General features: G+C 30.9%; 1 protein-coding gene and 1 pseudogene across 1 annotated transcript; both read right to left on the reverse strand.

Annotated features, from left to right (window-relative positions):
• Positions 1–7,195: 7,195 nt before the first annotated feature.
• Positions 7,196–9,361, reverse strand: LOC114196158 (BURP domain protein RD22-like). The gene is made up of 3 exons (XM_028086708.1): positions 9,323–9,361; positions 9,124–9,229; positions 7,196–7,878 (listed from the first exon to the last, which is right to left on the reverse strand). The coding sequence occupies exons 1-3, from the start codon at positions 9,359–9,361 to the stop codon at positions 7,196–7,198; spliced, it is 828 nt and encodes a 275-aa protein (XP_027942509.1).
• A 3,891-nt stretch (positions 9,362–13,252) lies between these two features.
• Positions 13,253–15,414, reverse strand: LOC114163429 (annotated as a pseudogene).
• Positions 15,415–18,418: the final 3,004 nt, after the last annotated feature.

Here is an 18,418-nt window from a genome sequence, read left to right on the forward strand (position 1 = left end):
CATATAATTAAAAAAATAAATAACAAACCACTATATTAATGTTTATACATATTATAGTATCGTTACTGGATTAAATGGATCAACAATCAAATCCGAACAAAATTTTTATGAAATTTTAAAAAAAAGAATGTTGTGGATGTCGACATCCGCAACACAAACTAACATTCGTTAAAGACTATTGGGGATGTCGACATCCGCAATATAATTTTACAATTAAATCATTTTTAATCTTTTTAATTAAATCAGATTCATATAATTAAAAAAGATTAACAAACGACTATATTAATGTTTATACATATTATAGTATGGTTACTAGATTAAATGGATCAACAATCAACCCCAAAAAATTATTTATGAAAATTAAAAAAAAAATGTTGCGGATGTCGACATCCGCAACACAAACTAACATCTGTTGAATACTATTGCGGATGTCGACATCCGCAATACAATTTTATATTAATATCATGTTTAGTTTTTTTAATTAAATCAGCTACATATAATTAAAAAAAATTAACAAACGACTATATTAATGTTTATACATATTATAATATGGTTACTGGATTAAATGGATCAACAATCAACCCCAAAAAATTATTTATGAAAATTAAAAAAAAAATGTTGTGGATGTCGACATCCGCAACACAAACTGACATCTGTTGAATACTATTGCGGATGTCGACATCCGCAGTACAATTTTATATTAATATCATTTTTAATTTTTTTAATTAATTCAGATTCATATAATTAAGAAAAAATTAACAAACTACTATATTAATGTTTATACATATTATAGTATGGTTACTGGATTAAATGGATCAACAATCAACCCCAAAAAATTAATTATGAAAATTAAAAAAAAAATATTGCGGATGTCGACATCCACAACACAAACTGACATCTATTGAATACTATTGTGGATGTCGACATCCGCAATACAATTTTATATTAATATCATTTTTAATTTTTTTAATTAAATTAGATTCATATAATTAAAAAAAATTAACAAACGACTATATTAATGTTTATACATATTTATAGTATGGTTACTAGATTAAATGGATAAACAATCTAACGCAAAAAGATATTTATGAAAATTAAAAAAAAAGTGTTGCGGATGCGACATCCAAAACACAAACTAACATTCATTGAATACTATTGTGGATGTCGACATCTGCAATATAATTTTATATTAACATCATTTTTAATTTATTTTAATTAAATCAAATTCATATAATTAAAAAAGATTAACAAAGAACTATATTAATTTTTATAGATATTATAGTATGGTTACTAGTTTAAATGATCAACAATCAAACCAAAAAAATTATTGATGAAAATAAAAAAAAATTTGTTGCGGATGTCGACATTCGCAGCAAAACTGACATCCGTTGAATACTATTGCGGATGTCGACATCCGCAATACAATTTTACTTTAACATCATTTTTATTGTTTTTAATTAAATCAAATTCATAAATTCAAAAAAAAAAATTAACAAACCACTATATTAATGTTTATACATAGTATGTTTACTGAATTAAATGGATAAACAATCAAACCCAAAAAAAGTAATTATGAAAATTAAAAAAAAATGTTGTGGATGTCGACATCCCCAACACAAACTAACATCCGTTGAATACTATTGTGGATGTCGACATTCGCAATACAATTTTACATTAACATTATTTGTAATTTTTTTAATTAAATTAGATTTATATAATTAAAAAAATTGACAAACCACTATATTAATGTTTATACATATTATAGTATGGTTACTGGATTAAATGGATCAATAATCAAAGCCAAAAAATTTATATATGAAAATTTAAAAAAAAATATATGTTGCAGATGTCGACATATGCAATATAAAAATGACATCAGTTTTAACATTATTGCAGATGTCAACATCCGCAATACGAAAATGACATCCGTTTCAATATTATTGTGGATGTTGACATCCGCAATAAAAAGTAAGTGAGGTTATTATGGTAAAAAATTATGACATTTGGGGGTACTGGAAAAAGGTTTGGAGGTGCAGAGAGAAGCCCCTCTCCATTGCCATCTTTAACCCAATGATATACCTAGTACCGGTGCAAGTACCGACTTTGCTCGTCACCTAGATTTAATAATTATATTCTAATAATATAGTTAGAGTTAGTTTAAAAATTACTTTATAAATATTTAATAAAAATAACTTTTAATAAAAATATTGTTGTAATATTTATATAAAAATTTAAATTTGGAAAGGGTCAAAATTGGTTTATTTTAAAAAATTGTTTTAATTATTGATTTAGTCATCTAATTTGTTACTTTGGTTTATTTTGGTTCCCTAATTATTTTTGGGTTCAATTTATTCCTCGGATTTTTTTTTAAAGGTTCAATTTAATCCCCTTATTATTTTTTATTCAATTTAGTCATTTTTTAAAAGAAATCAATTTCATCCTCCCCGATTTGAGACCAAATTAATAATTAAGCTTAATTAGAACTTAACGTACATGTTAAAATAATCTTTTAGAATTTATACATCAAATCACTCCACCTCAATGTAAAAAATTTGAGTATTTAGGTGAGGTGTAAAAAAATTAAATAATTTGAATATTTAGGCGGAGTGACTTGATGTATAAATTATAAAAAATATTTTAATATGTATACATAAGTTGTAATTAAGCTTATTTACTAATTTGGTCTCAAATCAGAGAGGACAAAATTGGATCATTAAAAAGAGAGGACTAAATTGAATAACAAAATAATAAGGTGACCAAAATGAACTCAAGTAACAAATTAAAGGACTAAATCACTAATTAAGCCTAAAAAAGGTTGGGATTGAATTGAATCAAAATAACAAATATATGAACTCAATTCAATCAAACTAACAAATATAAGACTAAAATGAATATAAGGAATGGACATGTGACACTAACACTAACACATGACAATGACATTGACATTGGACACTGATATTGCCACGTGGCGTGATAGTGACTTAACACATGGACAACCACACATATGCACAACCAACTAACCATCACATGTTTCATAGTATTTCATGCACATAAACAAATACAAGGGCACATCACACATTCATGCATACTTGCAAAATAAAATAACTAATTGAATATCCCATTAATGGCTTACACAAGACTTAAACCCAAGTCCTCTCAACACCACCCAACATGCTCAACCACTTAAGCTACTATTGCCCTTTTTATGATTGGTCCATTTAATTCTTTTAGGTGTATTCTCAATCCACAATTATTAATAATTAAATATTTATTTATATTTAATTTTCCCAAGTCTTACCCACAACACCTTAATTGTCGCCGCTACTTCGCGTTGAACCTTAGCTACCACCATTAGCTCGCATTGAACCCTAGAAATCTCTAAGGTGGGATGACCTCATTGCTAACATATGACGAGCTCCAAATCATCACGAGGAAGAAGTCACGTGCAAAGACTTCAATGCTTAAGTAAGTATAGGCAATTAATTTATATAACTTTTTAAAAAATTTTAAATTAAATGTAGTATATATTGGAAATATTGGAAATTGATCGGAATTACATTAGGTATCTTTTTATTTCTTTTATAAAGCATAAATTTTAATGTTAAAAAATAGTAAAACATAAAATCAAATATAATAAAGACCAAAAATTTTTTATTTTTTCTTCCATTGTCTTTTTGAGTTTCTCATATATTGTACTCATTTCTCACTCTCACATGTTTTCTTTTGTTCCTAAAAAAAAGGTTAGACATGAAGTCATTATTTCTATTCTCATTTCTAAAGAAAATAAGGTATGTAACTCTCTTTTGATTCATGTATTATTTTTTGATTCTCTTTTGATTCATGCAATAGTGAAATGTTAATGTAATAGTTAGTATTATTTTTTATTTCATAAGCCTTTTGTATATTCATTTTTTATGAATGTAGAAGAAAAATAATATACTTTGTGTTTTCATAATAGGTTTCTAATCGTGACTTGATTATCATATATTTTTCTTTTAGTAATTACTTCTCTCAAATTTTTATTAGATTATGATAAATTATTTTTTAGTCTTAAACCTTTTTGTTTTAAAAAAAAATACACATATTGCGAAATAAATGGAAGATGAATTTTTTACCAACAATATGGTTATTTACATTGAAAAAGAAATTGCTGAAAATTTTAGTTTTGAAGGAACAAAGGATAATCTTTTAGATATATGTGATTTCTTGTATAGTTACAATTATACTAAATTATGTATTTATTTTTATTGTATTAGTGATAGTAATTAAATTATAAATTTTGAGTGTATTATTTTGATCATTGTCAATAAGAGATTTAATAATAAAAATGGTTATGAAATTGGGTGTACTCATAATAATAACATGTACTTATAGTCTTTTTAGACTTATGAATAAAGAAATTTAAGACAAACTCAAGTAAGTATTATATTGTGGATGCTTTTGGTGTTTTTTATTTGCAGCTCACATTATGGTTATCAAACCTACGGGTTGAGTCGTACACTCGTACGAGTCTACGAGTCAATTCACTGTTCATGAGTTAAGTTGCTTGTAAACATATTTTTTTCAGATCGGAGTGGACTTAGAGTAAGCTTGGTTGACTCGTAACAGACTCATGAGTTTGTAAAAGGGGACAAAACGAGGCAAAAATGTCATTCATATGCGGATCTTAAGCCCCAACCAAAACCCCAAAAATCTAAATCGAAAACCCAACTAAAATTAAAGATTGAACCCTAAATCATAGACCCCACAAACCCTAATCGAAAAAGAAGCGAAGATCGAACTTGAAAATGCATATCTTACTTCCGTATTCACATTTCGTGAGCTCGAGTTTCATCTTGTCGTGATTCCGCCATCATCTAAGCAACTCTGATGAGGATCGAAGGTGAAAACTGGTATCAATGTTTTGCATTATGTGACCTCCAATAACAGCTTGACCACCGTCTGACGTCATTTTGTCGTTGCTTAACCAGCTCCAGTCTTGTCGTAGTCCTACATTGAGGGGCTGGTTTAGTTCACCAATTTCTACCATCCGTAGTTTTGTTGTACGTAACGTGGTTTTATTTACTTGAAAGAAATCAGTCACTTGTATTCCCTGTTCAATGGTGTGCATGTTTTTATTTTGTTGAAATGGGTCACACAATGTTCTTCTCCACCATTTTATTTTATTCTTTTATTTAATTTATTTTTTTATTTGTATTTTCTTAGTCTTTTAAGTGTTGTTACTACTTCTAGAAATTTATTTTTAAACCATGGCCTAAACAATTGACTCAATTGAAAATTATACTAATGAACTTTTAGGAAGCTTGAAGTCCTCCTTAGCCCATGAGATAAGCATTTGGAGTCCTTTAGGCCCATTGTGGTCTTGAAGCTCTTACGCCCTTGAGAGAAGCATAATGATTGGCCTTTGATTGGGCCTAGGGCTAAGCTTAAGTCATCATCTCCTCCTTCTTGAAGAGGATTTGTCCTCAAATTTGGAGGGTATATATCTTCTTCAAAACCACATGATCCTTTGGATGCCAACAACTCCTTATTATTGATCATGGTGTTTCTTTCTTCCTCAAAGATCAAATATCATCCTACAAGAAACACCAAACAAAGTAAGTGCTTTTATTAACACACTAAAAAAATGTACCTCCAACAATATGTGGCTCCCAATACTTATACACCACATACCAAATGAATGATAAAGGGTGTTTGTAAGATGGGCATTTTTATTGGTTACAATGTTGGCTTTTTGTTATTTCAAAATAATCTTGAAAGGATTTTCATCATAAGGTGTATTGACACTAGAAATGATATTAGAAGGTCTTATTTTGTTTGCTAAATTAGTTTGTTCTTTATCTTTTACCATTTGTGAAGGGGATAAAAAACTAAGTTCAAACTTATTAATACAACCATTGAAATTATCTTTAGTGTCGCTTCTAAAATAGTCTTTTCCCTGTAAGGTTAGGATATATTTATTGGGAGATTTGGAAATCCTACCTAGATACTTAGAGTATGTTACTCCTTTGGTATAAAGATAGGTGTAGGCTTTTGTTTTTCCTTGAAGAGTAACAAGGCCTACCTCACAAAAATGTTTTTGTTTACTTTGAGCTAACTCTAACCCATTAGGCAACATTAACTCAAAGTGTGAATTTTCAAAATCTTTTGAGGAGTTTAAAACAATGGGAAGAGGAATGGGAGTTAAAAACTCTTTAAGAGTAAAGATTTGGAATTAAGAAATGAGAACCTTTGATAAAATGAGAAGAGTTGAAAGATTCAGAAACTCCGTTTAAAATGTCTGATTCTATTGTAATTGTGGAAGTGTGAGGTGCCTTTAGTAGCACTTCACTTTTGAATAGGATTTCTTTTTCCTCTTTCTCCTTTTTCTCAAGCTCTACTTTTTTTTTCTCTTTTATCGCTCCACCCTTTCTCTTATATTCTTTTCTTCATGTTCTTTCCTTTTCTCTTCCTCCCTATCTATTCTTTCCTTCTCCTTTTTCTCTTTTTTTCTTCTTCTTTTGCTCTAGCTCTTAATTTTCTTTTCTCTAATTCTTAGAGCTTCTTTATCTTTTGCTCTCATCTCTAGTTGTATTTGCTTCTCTTTCCTTCTTTAACTAAGAGCTCTAACCTTTTTTACTAGAAGGCTAAGTTGATTTTTTTTTCTTTTATGTTCTTTTCCTTTCTAGCTTGAGACTCTTGTTGTGTCCATAGTTTGAGTTCCTTGAGTTCTTCAGAAAATTATGTATTTGGTGTAATTTGAAGTTATATAGGAGTGCCATGTGTTGAACTAAGTTATTTAGAATTATTGAACTATTGTTTACTTTTTGCATTAATTGTGGTGATGAAATTCTGAATTGGTGTGGTACTATATACAATTTTTCAGATGAAGTAAACTCTTATGATTCTACGAGTCGGGTTTGCGAGTTAAGTCTACGAAGCTCTCACGAGTCTTCATAGACTCGAGTGTCTGATAACCTTGGCTAACATATCTGGATTACTATCTAATTATGTGAAAGGAAGCTTCAAAATTTAAATAGCACCGATAAACTAACACAAACCATACATCACATCATCATCATTTCTACATTCACGATGTCTTACATAATTATGAGCAAAGAGAAATACATTATAGCCTGAAAGAGTAAATTATCACACAATCCATAAATGCCTTATTAGATTTAAGGATATTCTTGACATGATAAGTTAGTTAACTCTATTTAGCATACCAAACAAGATGACCCTCAGGGAAGAAATGACACATAGAAATGGTCCCAGGCTTGGCTTTGAGAACTTGGAATGCAATATGGTTTGGATCCCATTCTGATGTGTCTTTGTGGCATACTGCTACATCTTTAACCCTAGTTCCATCTTCTCCCTCCAATGGCATAAAATGTGCACTACTATTTGATAACTTATGACAGTAAAAGACAACATATGGGTATTGCATTGGGTGACATGCAATTATCTCTTCTGCTAAAATCTTCACTCCATCTTTCACTATGAACTTTTTGGACTTGCTTTCATTTTCTGCCTTTGTAGAAGTAACATGGACATTCTTCCTAAGTTTAGAAATGACAAAGTCTACCATGGATTCTATTGAAGTTGCACAGTGTTTTTCTTCATCATTAATTGTAGGAGGATCTTCACAGATCTTTAGAGTTTTCTCCACATTCTTGGCATTCTCTGACTTTGGCTTCACAGCCAAAATCTCTAAAATCTCACTTAGCTTTTTTGATGAGAATGGTAAGTGTTCTGCAATTTCTCGAGGTAATAATGGGGTTAAATATTTTCTTTTAGGGAATTGTACATCCAATTTTGTGCCTGGCCTAAATCCTTCTTCTGATAAAATTATACTTGATTTTGGGTGTTCATGATGATGATGATTAGCAAGTGGAACTACCTCTCCGATAACAACATTTGCCTTTGATTGAGGGTCATAAGGTGTCTCATCTTGTGATGGAATTTCTTTGCCATCATTTTGCAATTGATTTTTCTTAACACCGTAGGTATTGAAAAATAAAGGATTCCCATCTTGTGATGATGACATCTCTTTATCTTGCACTTTATTTTTCTTAACATCATAGGAATCGAAAAATAAAGGATTCCCATCTTGTAATGATGACATCTCTTTAACACTATCTTTTGTTTGAGTTTTCTCAACACCAAAAGAAGGAATCTCATATTGTATTTGAATCTCTTTATGACCTATAATACCAAAAAAGGAAAATATGATGTTAATATTAAAAGAAACATATAAAGTATTTAATAGCGGTGTTGGTATATTTTTTAATTTCTCTTCATTTCTTCACTTAAATCTTTCATATGTATTTTTCTTTATTTAAAATGTTTAGCTTGAATATTTGGATTTTTAAACTGAACTAATTAGTATCAAAACTCCTTAAATTGTTGAGAATATAAGTTTCCATGAGTGTTTGAGAGATTATTTGGAAATCCATATTTACCGTCAATAAAATGTATAAATTTTATTTTCATATATTAAGAAATAATCAAGTGTTTCTAAACTCAACCTAAAATATTTTTTAATTATAATGATTATATATTTACTGCTGAAAGTTCCACATATTATATGTCCAACAAATCTCGTTAGGATAGGCTTTAATATTGATTTTGATACTATATTAAGAAGTAGACTTTAAGTCTAATTCAATCTCACAAAATAAACTCATAAAATAAGGTTTGCATCCACTTATATACTTCCAAGATAAATTTTATATAATTTAACCAGTACACATTTATATTTATCTGAATTGAAAATTGTTACAGTTTGAAAAATTAAGTTAAATTTACAAATTTATTTTAGCTGAAAACAAAACATATATTTGCAACTAAAATAGAAAAATATTGTATAAAAACACGAGATCTCTATAGAAGGGAATGGTGAAATAGTTGCATATTTTATAAATATATATATATATATATATATATATATATATATATATATAAATGATATTTTAGTAAAAATACTTTTTAATGGAAGATAACGAAAATTTAAAGGACAATAAAATTAAGAGAAAATTAAAGAGCCCTATATTTAAATATAAAGAAAAGAAAAATATATTTCAATAGGAAAAAAAAAATTGCAAAAGAACTAGTGCGCTTTAAAATTCGTTCTAATCTAACCAAGTTTGGGAAGGTGTGTGACTGCATTGGGGATTGGTGTGTTTGGAAGCATCCTTTCCCAGTAAATCTCTGGCGGTAAGGCAGCCTGAGCTGCCATCAGTATCACCTTTTCACTCAAAAAAAAAACCATAGCTCAACTTAAATATATATATAAACATAATAGATATGAGAAGAAATATAAATTAAATTTAAAGCTAACACCGAGAGAAAAAAGCAATGGAAGGCACTGAAACTCCATAGAAGCAAAGTGGTTAACGGTGAGAAACTGATACGAAGAAATACAGAAACCCAAGTTATGTTTATAGACAAGAGATAACGATATTTATAGACAATAGATATTTTTAGATAGAAACCCAAGAGATAGACTAGCTTTTCATACTTTTTATTTCAAAACAATCAAGGAATAACATAAAAAAAAAAACTTCCCCATTTTTTAAGATTTTTTGTTTCTATTTATCTGTAATTTAATTCATACTTTTTATTTCAAAACAATCAAGGAATAACATAAAAAAAAAACTTCCCCATTTTTTAAGATTTTTTGTTTCTATTTATCTGTAATTTAAGAGGGTTCTCTCTCTCTCTCTAAACTCTCTCTCTCTTTGTGCATAGCATTACTTTTTTTGATCCCATGATTGATATATTGAAGTCTGACGATGCTTTTTGTAAGGATAATGATATTTGTAAGGATAATGATATAGTGACATACAAAATTTGACTACTTCTCTTACCACCATACATGACAGGTAAGTGTGTATTTTTTTTAATTGAAAATCATTTTAACGTTGGCGGAGACAGAGGAAAGGGAAAGGAAATAAATTTGAACAAAGTGGATTTTAGAGGTTGGACGTCTTGAGTTCCTCTCCTTCGAGTTCTCTTCTTCGACTTCTCTTCTTCTTCAACTCCTCTTCTTATTCAATCTTGCATGAAGCTCTTGAACCCTTATTGTTGGTGTTGACTACATTATTGTTGAAAGTTTTCTTTGTTTCTCTTCAAATCCTTATTGTTTGATCCCGCATTTTTGAAACCCGACTCACTTGTTGAAAGTTGTCTTCATCTTTGAACCCCTCTTGTTGAAAGTTTGTTATAAACCATGTGCAAGTTCCAATTCATCGTAAATTTTGAAAACCCTAAACCTAATTTTAATTTTTTTTTCATCTGTTTTCAATTGGAGTTTTTATCGTAATTTTCTTTGTGCAATTTCGGTTATTCATTGCGGAAGAGTGGTATTGGTTGATTGGTAAGCACTCTCTCATTATGCAATGGTTATATGTGTTCTTATTAAGCCCCTTTGCGCTCCTTCAACAATTAAGAACAAGAGTGAGTCATAATCCCTTAATTGGTGAAGGTTTTCAAATTAACTTAGGTACCTACTATTAGAAGTACTTGCAAAGTCAAATGTAAATAAGTGTCAACCCATGTGATTTCTTTTTCACTTTTGTGATACCTCTTAGCATACCTGACTATGTAAGTGTTCACTTTAAGGTTTTCAAGTAAACATGATATTTCCTACATTTACTCATAACATGTGAGTAAATAAGTGCGAACCCAGGTATAAGTATTTGGACACTATGTTCCCAGACAAAGAATACTTCACAAAATATCATTTTGACAAGTTTTGTGAATGAGTAAAGTTTTGGTCATCATTCTAGAAGTATTTCAAGTTATTTTTACTAAATATTACGTTGCATTCCACTGTGAATTATTTACAGTAGGTTATACTAAAACTATTTCTTTATCACAGGACAATACTACATATGTGAATGGGTTCTGGATCCAGATAATATTCATCGTGATATGATTCTTCACGTAATAAAGTACAACACTTTTGATTTCCCAACAAAGGAATGAAGTTGTAAAAACTTGTAGCATTACCATTTCAATATATTGTAAATGAATATCTTTATTTAACATTACAAGTTCAATGAAAACAGTATATGGAAAGTTTGACTATTGTTGAAGGTAAACTCATGCCCTCCTATTTCATCGCCAACACCCCTCTCCCTGGCTAGTGGGAACCTTTCACGCTGGACCGTTATACAAGTGAAACCGATCCAGACGAGCACCTCAAAGTATACATAACACACGTCACCCTTTACACTTCCCATGATGGCATTTTTTGCAAAGCCTTTCCAACATATCCCCGCCGAAGACTAGTGGACACTCTATGTTGATGGTTCTTCCAATCCGAAGGGAGTAGAGGCCGAAATTGTCCTTGAAGGCCCCAATGACATCCTGATAAAAAAATCCCTCCATTTCGCCTTCACGAGCTCCAACAATCAAGCCAAATATGAAGTCATTCTCGCCGGCTTATCCCTCGCACATGACGTTGGCGTCAAAACACTCACGTGCAAAACCAATTCTAAACTCACAGTGGGCCATCTAAACGACGAATTCTAGATCAAAGACCTTACCCTCTTGCAATATTATCACCTAGTCCGCAATGTCATTCAATCCGCTTTTGAACAAGTACACATCCAACACATCCCTAGAACCAAAAATGTCAGGGTCGACATATTATCTAAACTGGCTAGTACTAAGCTCAAGAGGCGACACAAATCCCTCTTATAATAAACACTACCCGCACCATCCACAACAAACACTTGCCTTAACCTAACCCAAAACCAAACTGACAATTGGACAACTCCCTACATCTAGTACCTCCAAACTGGTAACCCCCCACTTGATGCTAACAAGAGTTGGCTGGCTAAAGCCGTCAGATACACGATGATAGGAGATGACTTATACAAATGGGGATACGACCAACCACTCATCAAATGCGTCACAGCCAAAAAAGCCCAGTACATAATAAAAGTTGCACTAAGGCATATGCGTATATCACTCCGACGCACAAACCATGACCACCAGAATACTCCGCGCCGACTACTTTTGGCCAACATGGAGGCAGATTGTCATACATTTGTCAAAAAGTGCATACCCTGCCAGAAGCATGGCAACCTCATCTATCAAAAGCAAGAACAACTCCACTCTATACTCTCCCCATGGCCCTTCGCAAAGTGGAGAATGGACATCCTCGTCCCCTTTTCCCCAGGAAAAGGCCAAGTAAAATTCCTTATAGTAGCCATCGACTACTTCACTAAATGGATAGAGGCTAAACCATTAGCCACCATCACAACTCAACAAGTTCAGCAGTTCGTTTGGAAATATATCATATGCCAATATGGCGTCCCACATACGATCATAACCGACAATGGTCGGCAGTTCATAGACAAAGAACTCACTAAGTTCTACACCGGCCTCGACATCAAACATGTAACCAGCTCTGTCGAACATCCGCAGATCAATGGGCAGGCCGAAGCAGCCAACAAAGTCATACTAGTAGAATTGCCCAAACAGTTGGATAGCGCCAAAGGCCGATGACCAGAAGAATTAATGGAAGTGTTGTGGGCCTACAAGTGTACCTCCCAATCAACAACAAACGAATCTCCTTTCTGCCTAGTATACGGTGCAGAGGCTATGATACCGGTAGAAATTGGCGAACCATCTCTACGCCGAGAACTATATGACCCGGATCAAAACCACCAAAACAAGTGCACCCACCTCGACCTCCTATCTGAATTAAGAGACAAATCCCAAATAAGCAACTTAGTAGCTAAACACAAAGCGGCTAGAAAATATAACGCGAACTTATGCCCACGATGATTCGCTAAAGGAGACCTAGTTTGGAGGATGGCCAGCAGTGCAAGAAAGAAGGATCTCAAATTCTCCGCCAATTGGGACGGCACGTGGGAAGCAGAGATCAATTTGCAGACTTATTTACAAAGCCATTGCCAACTGTGTTGTTCAATAACTATAAAAATCTAATCGGAATGAAGGATGGAAGAAGTATTTAAGTTTACGGGGGAGTTTTGTTATGATAAACTTAAATTAGGAGTTATTGAGCAGACTTTATGAGTGGTTACATTTGTGATGTTTTAGGAGAAGAAAGGTCAAAAGTTTTATGTGTTATGTTTTGGATGTTAATGGTGATTAGTGTTATGTTTTTATAATAATTGGAGACATTATGGCTTGCAAATGAAAAGCCAAATGTAAGTCCTATAAATTGTAGTGTCTTGCTCATATGAAATACACAAGTGAAATAAATCATATTATCAGAGATAGAGTGCCTTTGCTAACAGAACAATGTGTTGAGTCTTGGCTCGGCAAACAGCCCAATGAGTAATCCTCCTAAGGTTCCTACAATGGCGTGAGTGTGGAACACTACCATGGTGTCATCAACCTTCTACAGTAACTTTGATCTCTTGTGAACCACCGATATCATGGTGAACCAAGGAATTGACCTAGAGAACACTCTCATTAAAAGTGTTGCCCATCCCTCTACAACTCCTAAATAAGATAATACACACTAGTTAGGTTATAACATGTTTGGGATAACTTATATTTAAGTAAAAAAGTTGAAAATTGTTAACTTTGGAGGATGAAATTTGTAAAAAGTTACTTCATGTTAAAATTATTGTAGAATATTGAAGAAACATTTAATATTGTTTAAAAATGTGTTAAGAAGAGTTTCTAACAAAATCAGTTTGTAAGGTGAGATGTACACTTATTTATATACTATAAACTTATCTTATCTCTAGTTAATGTGAGATTTGTAACACACCCCTCTCATGTCCAAACATATACATCTCGAGTGTGGGATTAAACATTAATGGATGGTCTGATGACGACCTTATTGAGATTGGCACGATAAGTCTAACAAACAACGAATCTCTCGATAGCAGTTAATATAATAGGTTCAACAAATAAAAAATTTCATGAGGAGAAACTCAAATTCATGACTCTCGTTTAAACGTAATTCAACCTTAGATAAATATACTTATAAACCCAGGTTTACACCCGGTTAATATGCTATCTCTAACAAAATGAACTTATGTAGTCAATGTGCTATCCCAACAAAAGTGAACTTTGGTATAACCAGAATCTAACAACCTAACTAGTTTATATATATATATATATATATATATATATATATATATATATATATATAGAGAGAGAGAGAGAGAAATTGAGAAAGAAACCTGCGATAGGAGTAATGCTGACCAAACCAGTGATCATGCCTTGAACAACTCCAATAACAGAAGGCTTTCGGAAAAAGATGACATCAAGAATGACCCAAGTGAGCAAGCTGGTGGCAGTGCAAGTGTGGGTGTTGAGTACGGCAAGGGAAGCATTTGCATTCACTACTCATGGACACTAGGGCAAAATAGACATATTAAAACAAAATATTAAATCGGTTGTAAGGGAATCGATCTAAAACAAAACACGGTAGCAATTTTGTAAATAAAAGGAAGTATATAAGATCGGTTATTTATTTAACCGATCTAATATTTACATATTATATTAGTTGCAAGGAGAACCGATCTAATATATAACTATTAGATCGGTTAAATAAACAACTGATCTAATATCATTACACGAAAGCTCTTTTTTTTGTGTTCTTCCTTTGCACCTCCACTCCTCTTTTTCTCTCACAGGCACTCTCATTCTCATTTTCGCCACCATGGTCGCCGCTCGTCATTAGGGTTTTGGATACGAAGCTTTCCGTTGCCATCATTGTGTCCAACTGTCGTTTTCATCTCTTCTTCTTCCATTGTTGAAGTTTCATCTCTGACATATTACATCAGTGTATATTAAATCAGTTGTAGAACCAATCTAACATGTACTCCAGAACCGATCTAATATACATATTTTGTACCAGTGGGATCTCCTCCATTGAACCTGTCCACCCATCCACAACAACCCTGCGCCTGCCAGCATCAGAAGGATGTTGTTTGGAGGAAACCTTTCCCTGTCCTTGTTTAGCCTTGCCCAACCTGTCAAATCATATACACACATAGTTTCAGTCATTGTTATACATGCATATTTCTATCCCTAAAGGAAAAATCGATTATGACAAATACTAGATATGATTAACTAAAAACATTAACCATAGAATTAGTTAGCATATAGATACAAAAAAACCCTGATGCTTACCCAATATGCAGCTGTGAAACCAGCAACCCCAGAAGACAAATGGATGACATATCCACCTGAGTAATCTATTATCCCCATTTTGGAGAAGAAGCCATTAGTACTCCATATGCTGAAAGCTGTGAAGGTGTAGGAGAATGTGAGCCACAAAGGCACAAACAGCATCCAAGCATAGAAGTTCATGCGCCCCAACACAGCACCAGCAATGAGAATCAGAGTAATGGCTGCAAACACACACTGAAAATACACCATTGTGGCATTAGGGAAGGCCCCCCAGAAAGGCCCTCTCGAAGAGATATCCATGATCAAGTGACATGTCATAGGTGATGTCGGTCTTGATATGGATGGCTAAACTGTGGCGGGTATTACAAACATTTTTTCTGCTAACGGGATCAACAAAGTTCGGTTGTGTCTTAGTACGTAACTCTCTACCAATCACAAACAAAGCTCTTGTACAAAATATATCTGTAATGATTGGTCAGAAATGTTCTTGAACATATTTAAACGAGTGGTTTAAGAATAAAACAAATAACCTAGCATTTTCAATAGAAAAAATGATTATTTTTTATATCAAATGATTATACCGAGTGCGATTTGATATCTTTATTAGGTAATAACATTAATTAAAAAAAAGTTAGATTCCACCCGCAATTGAATGGAAACAGTAACCTGGAAAACAAAGTTAATACATACAAAATGCTATTTAAATTATGATGAGAAAAAAGTTATTCTAACATTAATTTTAAGAAAGCAGCTTTGTTCTTGATATTCTAATTGTTTTAATAATACGACTTTCAAAAAAAAAAAGAATGAAAGATGGTGAGTAATTGTTGTACTAATTTTTTCTTTTAATAAATTAGGAGTGCTATCATTATACTAATTTTATTCTAACAAGACATTGATAGCAACCATTTGTAACAATCCAAGACACAAATAAAAGAAAATAATATTTAACAGTTTATTTTATTCTATATATTATTATTGGAGATATTTTCAATTTATTTCATATTTTTAAAAGTTTTAATCGTAAGGGTTCATGAAGAATAATGAACCCATGGATTTACATCAGAATGTGTTTCTTGATAGTGATGGACTGAAATTGGTAATGATTTAATGGCAATGGAAATTATATGAATCATGGTGGTGCTTGAGGTTGAACAAGAGTGAGTGAGAGTGAGCACTCTCACAAAATTAAAATTATGTACTTTACTTACTAGAGGGTTTGTACAGTAGCTAAGATGATTTTCAAAAGAAAATATATGTACTGTTTCAAAAGAAAATAAATTTGTACAGCAGTTACTATTTCAAAAGAAAGTTGAACATAATAAAATATATGTACACATATTTATGATTTTAAAAAAGATAAGATGATTCTCTATTTCTAATAGATATGACTCCAAAATTTGCATCGATTTGGCCCACATTAATGACAACAATTAAAAAAACAAATCTCATACAACGTCTTTATCTTCAATAAAATAAAATAAAAATGAAAAGTTGAAAAAATGTTATAGTGGGTGAAGGAGAGTGTCAATGAAGTAGATGAATGTGCCTCAAGATGAATATAAATGAAAGAGATGAGGAGAAAATTGTGGATATAAGACCTTAGGTCAGGAGACAATATGGTGAGAAGAGATGGGGGACAAATATATAAAATTAGGAGGGACAAAATAAAATTTTTTTATATACTTAATAATAATTTTAACAAAATCAGGAGATGTGCTTGCCTATTTTCCTGTACACGTAGGTCTGTCACTATGGGTGAAAAATATCAATATGAGTAAATAAAATGAGTGTTGATGAAAAAATGAGTACGCAAGGATATGAAGTATGAATTATACAAAGACGAATGTGACAAAATTTACGTAGAAAAATGAAGAAAAAAAGTTATGCATAAAAAGATTTATTGGAATTTTTAAACAAAAAAGAAATTACTATATAAGAATAATGAATAAGGATACAAGATCATGATTGATAAAGTACAAGACAAGTTTCAAAAGAATCTAAACAATATATATATATATATATATATATATATATATATATATATATATATATATATATATATATATATATATAAAAGTTAGTACCTATTAAAAAAATTTAAACCGATTTTAGGAGGTATAATTGAATAGCATTTAAATTGTCCCTGTTTATATATAAAAGTTAGTAACTATTAAAAAAAAAAATTAAACCGATGTTAGGAGGTATAATTGAATACCATTTAAATTGTCCCTGTTTACTAAGTCTAAATTGGTCAATTTATTATAGCACCATGTTTTCCTTCCCTAAAAATATGTAAAACTTTAAATTTCATATAATTATAAATCTTCAAATATTTTTTCTATTTGTCTCTAAAAATCCAATGAACATTATAAGAGAAGACTTTATAGACCAAATAGAATCACACTTCAACCAAAATTGTCTAAAGTCAACACTCCAAGTAAATGGCTCTCACAAGTTTAGTATAAAGAGAATTTTGAACTTTCAAAAAAGAAAAAAAAAATTGCCAATATATTTTCCTGAAACTTTTAAATGTTGATAAAGATATATATATATATATATATATATATAATTCATAAAAAGTAGAATTAGAATTTAAAAAAAAATGAAAACATGAAAGTGGAGGAAATAAATTTTTGAGAGGCCTAAGAGTCAATTTTTTTTAAGATAAAAAAGTGTTAAGGATAGAACATAATTTAGTAATTATTTAGAAGGAATTGCAAAAAGAAAAATTAGAAGGTAGTCCACGTTTATTCACGAGAAGAAAATTACATTTTCTTATAAAGATGCAAATGAGTTCATAATGTGATGTTTCATATAGCTTTCATATATAATAATATATTTTATTCATTTAGCTTTTCATTATTTTGAAAAGTAATAATCAACTAGTTGAAATTGATTTTAACTTGAACAAATAGGTCCTAAATATCTAGATTTAGAAATATAACAAAAATTGTGGATGATTCATTATAAACACCACCGACATTTTAACTTTAATTTGTTAGAAATATCATATATGTCCTGATTTTAATTTTATTAATGAAAATATCATATATTTTATTCTCTTTTATTATTATTTAATATTTATGTATTAGGTTTTATTTTTTTCCTTATATTATTGTACTTTATATATTGGACAAGTTTTCAATAGATCAATATGAGAATTATATTTTAGTTGTTTTTCATTAAATACCTCTTGTGCATATTCTTCCTTTCTCATAGTTTATACATATCTAACATTATTTGTGATTAAATTTACGTAATTATTATACTATATTTTTAAAAAGTAAAGTTTATCTATTAT

This window comes from Vigna unguiculata, chromosome 9, assembly GCF_004118075.2.
Source record: "Vigna unguiculata cultivar IT97K-499-35 chromosome 9, ASM411807v1, whole genome shotgun sequence".
NCBI classification, from domain to species: domain Eukaryota; kingdom Viridiplantae; phylum Streptophyta; class Magnoliopsida; order Fabales; family Fabaceae; genus Vigna; species Vigna unguiculata.

Coding starts and splice junctions, on each gene's coding strand:
- LOC114196158 (XM_028086708.1), bottom strand. CDS start 9,361: ATGGAGTTTCAGTGCCTTCCATTGCTTTTTTCTCTCGGT. Junction 9,230..9,322: donor CATTGCTTTTTTCTCTCGGT/GTTAGCTTTAAA, acceptor TTGAGTGAAAAG/GTGATACTGATGGCAGCTCA. Junction 7,879..9,123: donor CACACACCTTCCCAAACTTG/GTTAGATTAGAA, acceptor TCGGAGAGGTAG/TTCCACTTGCTAATCATCAT.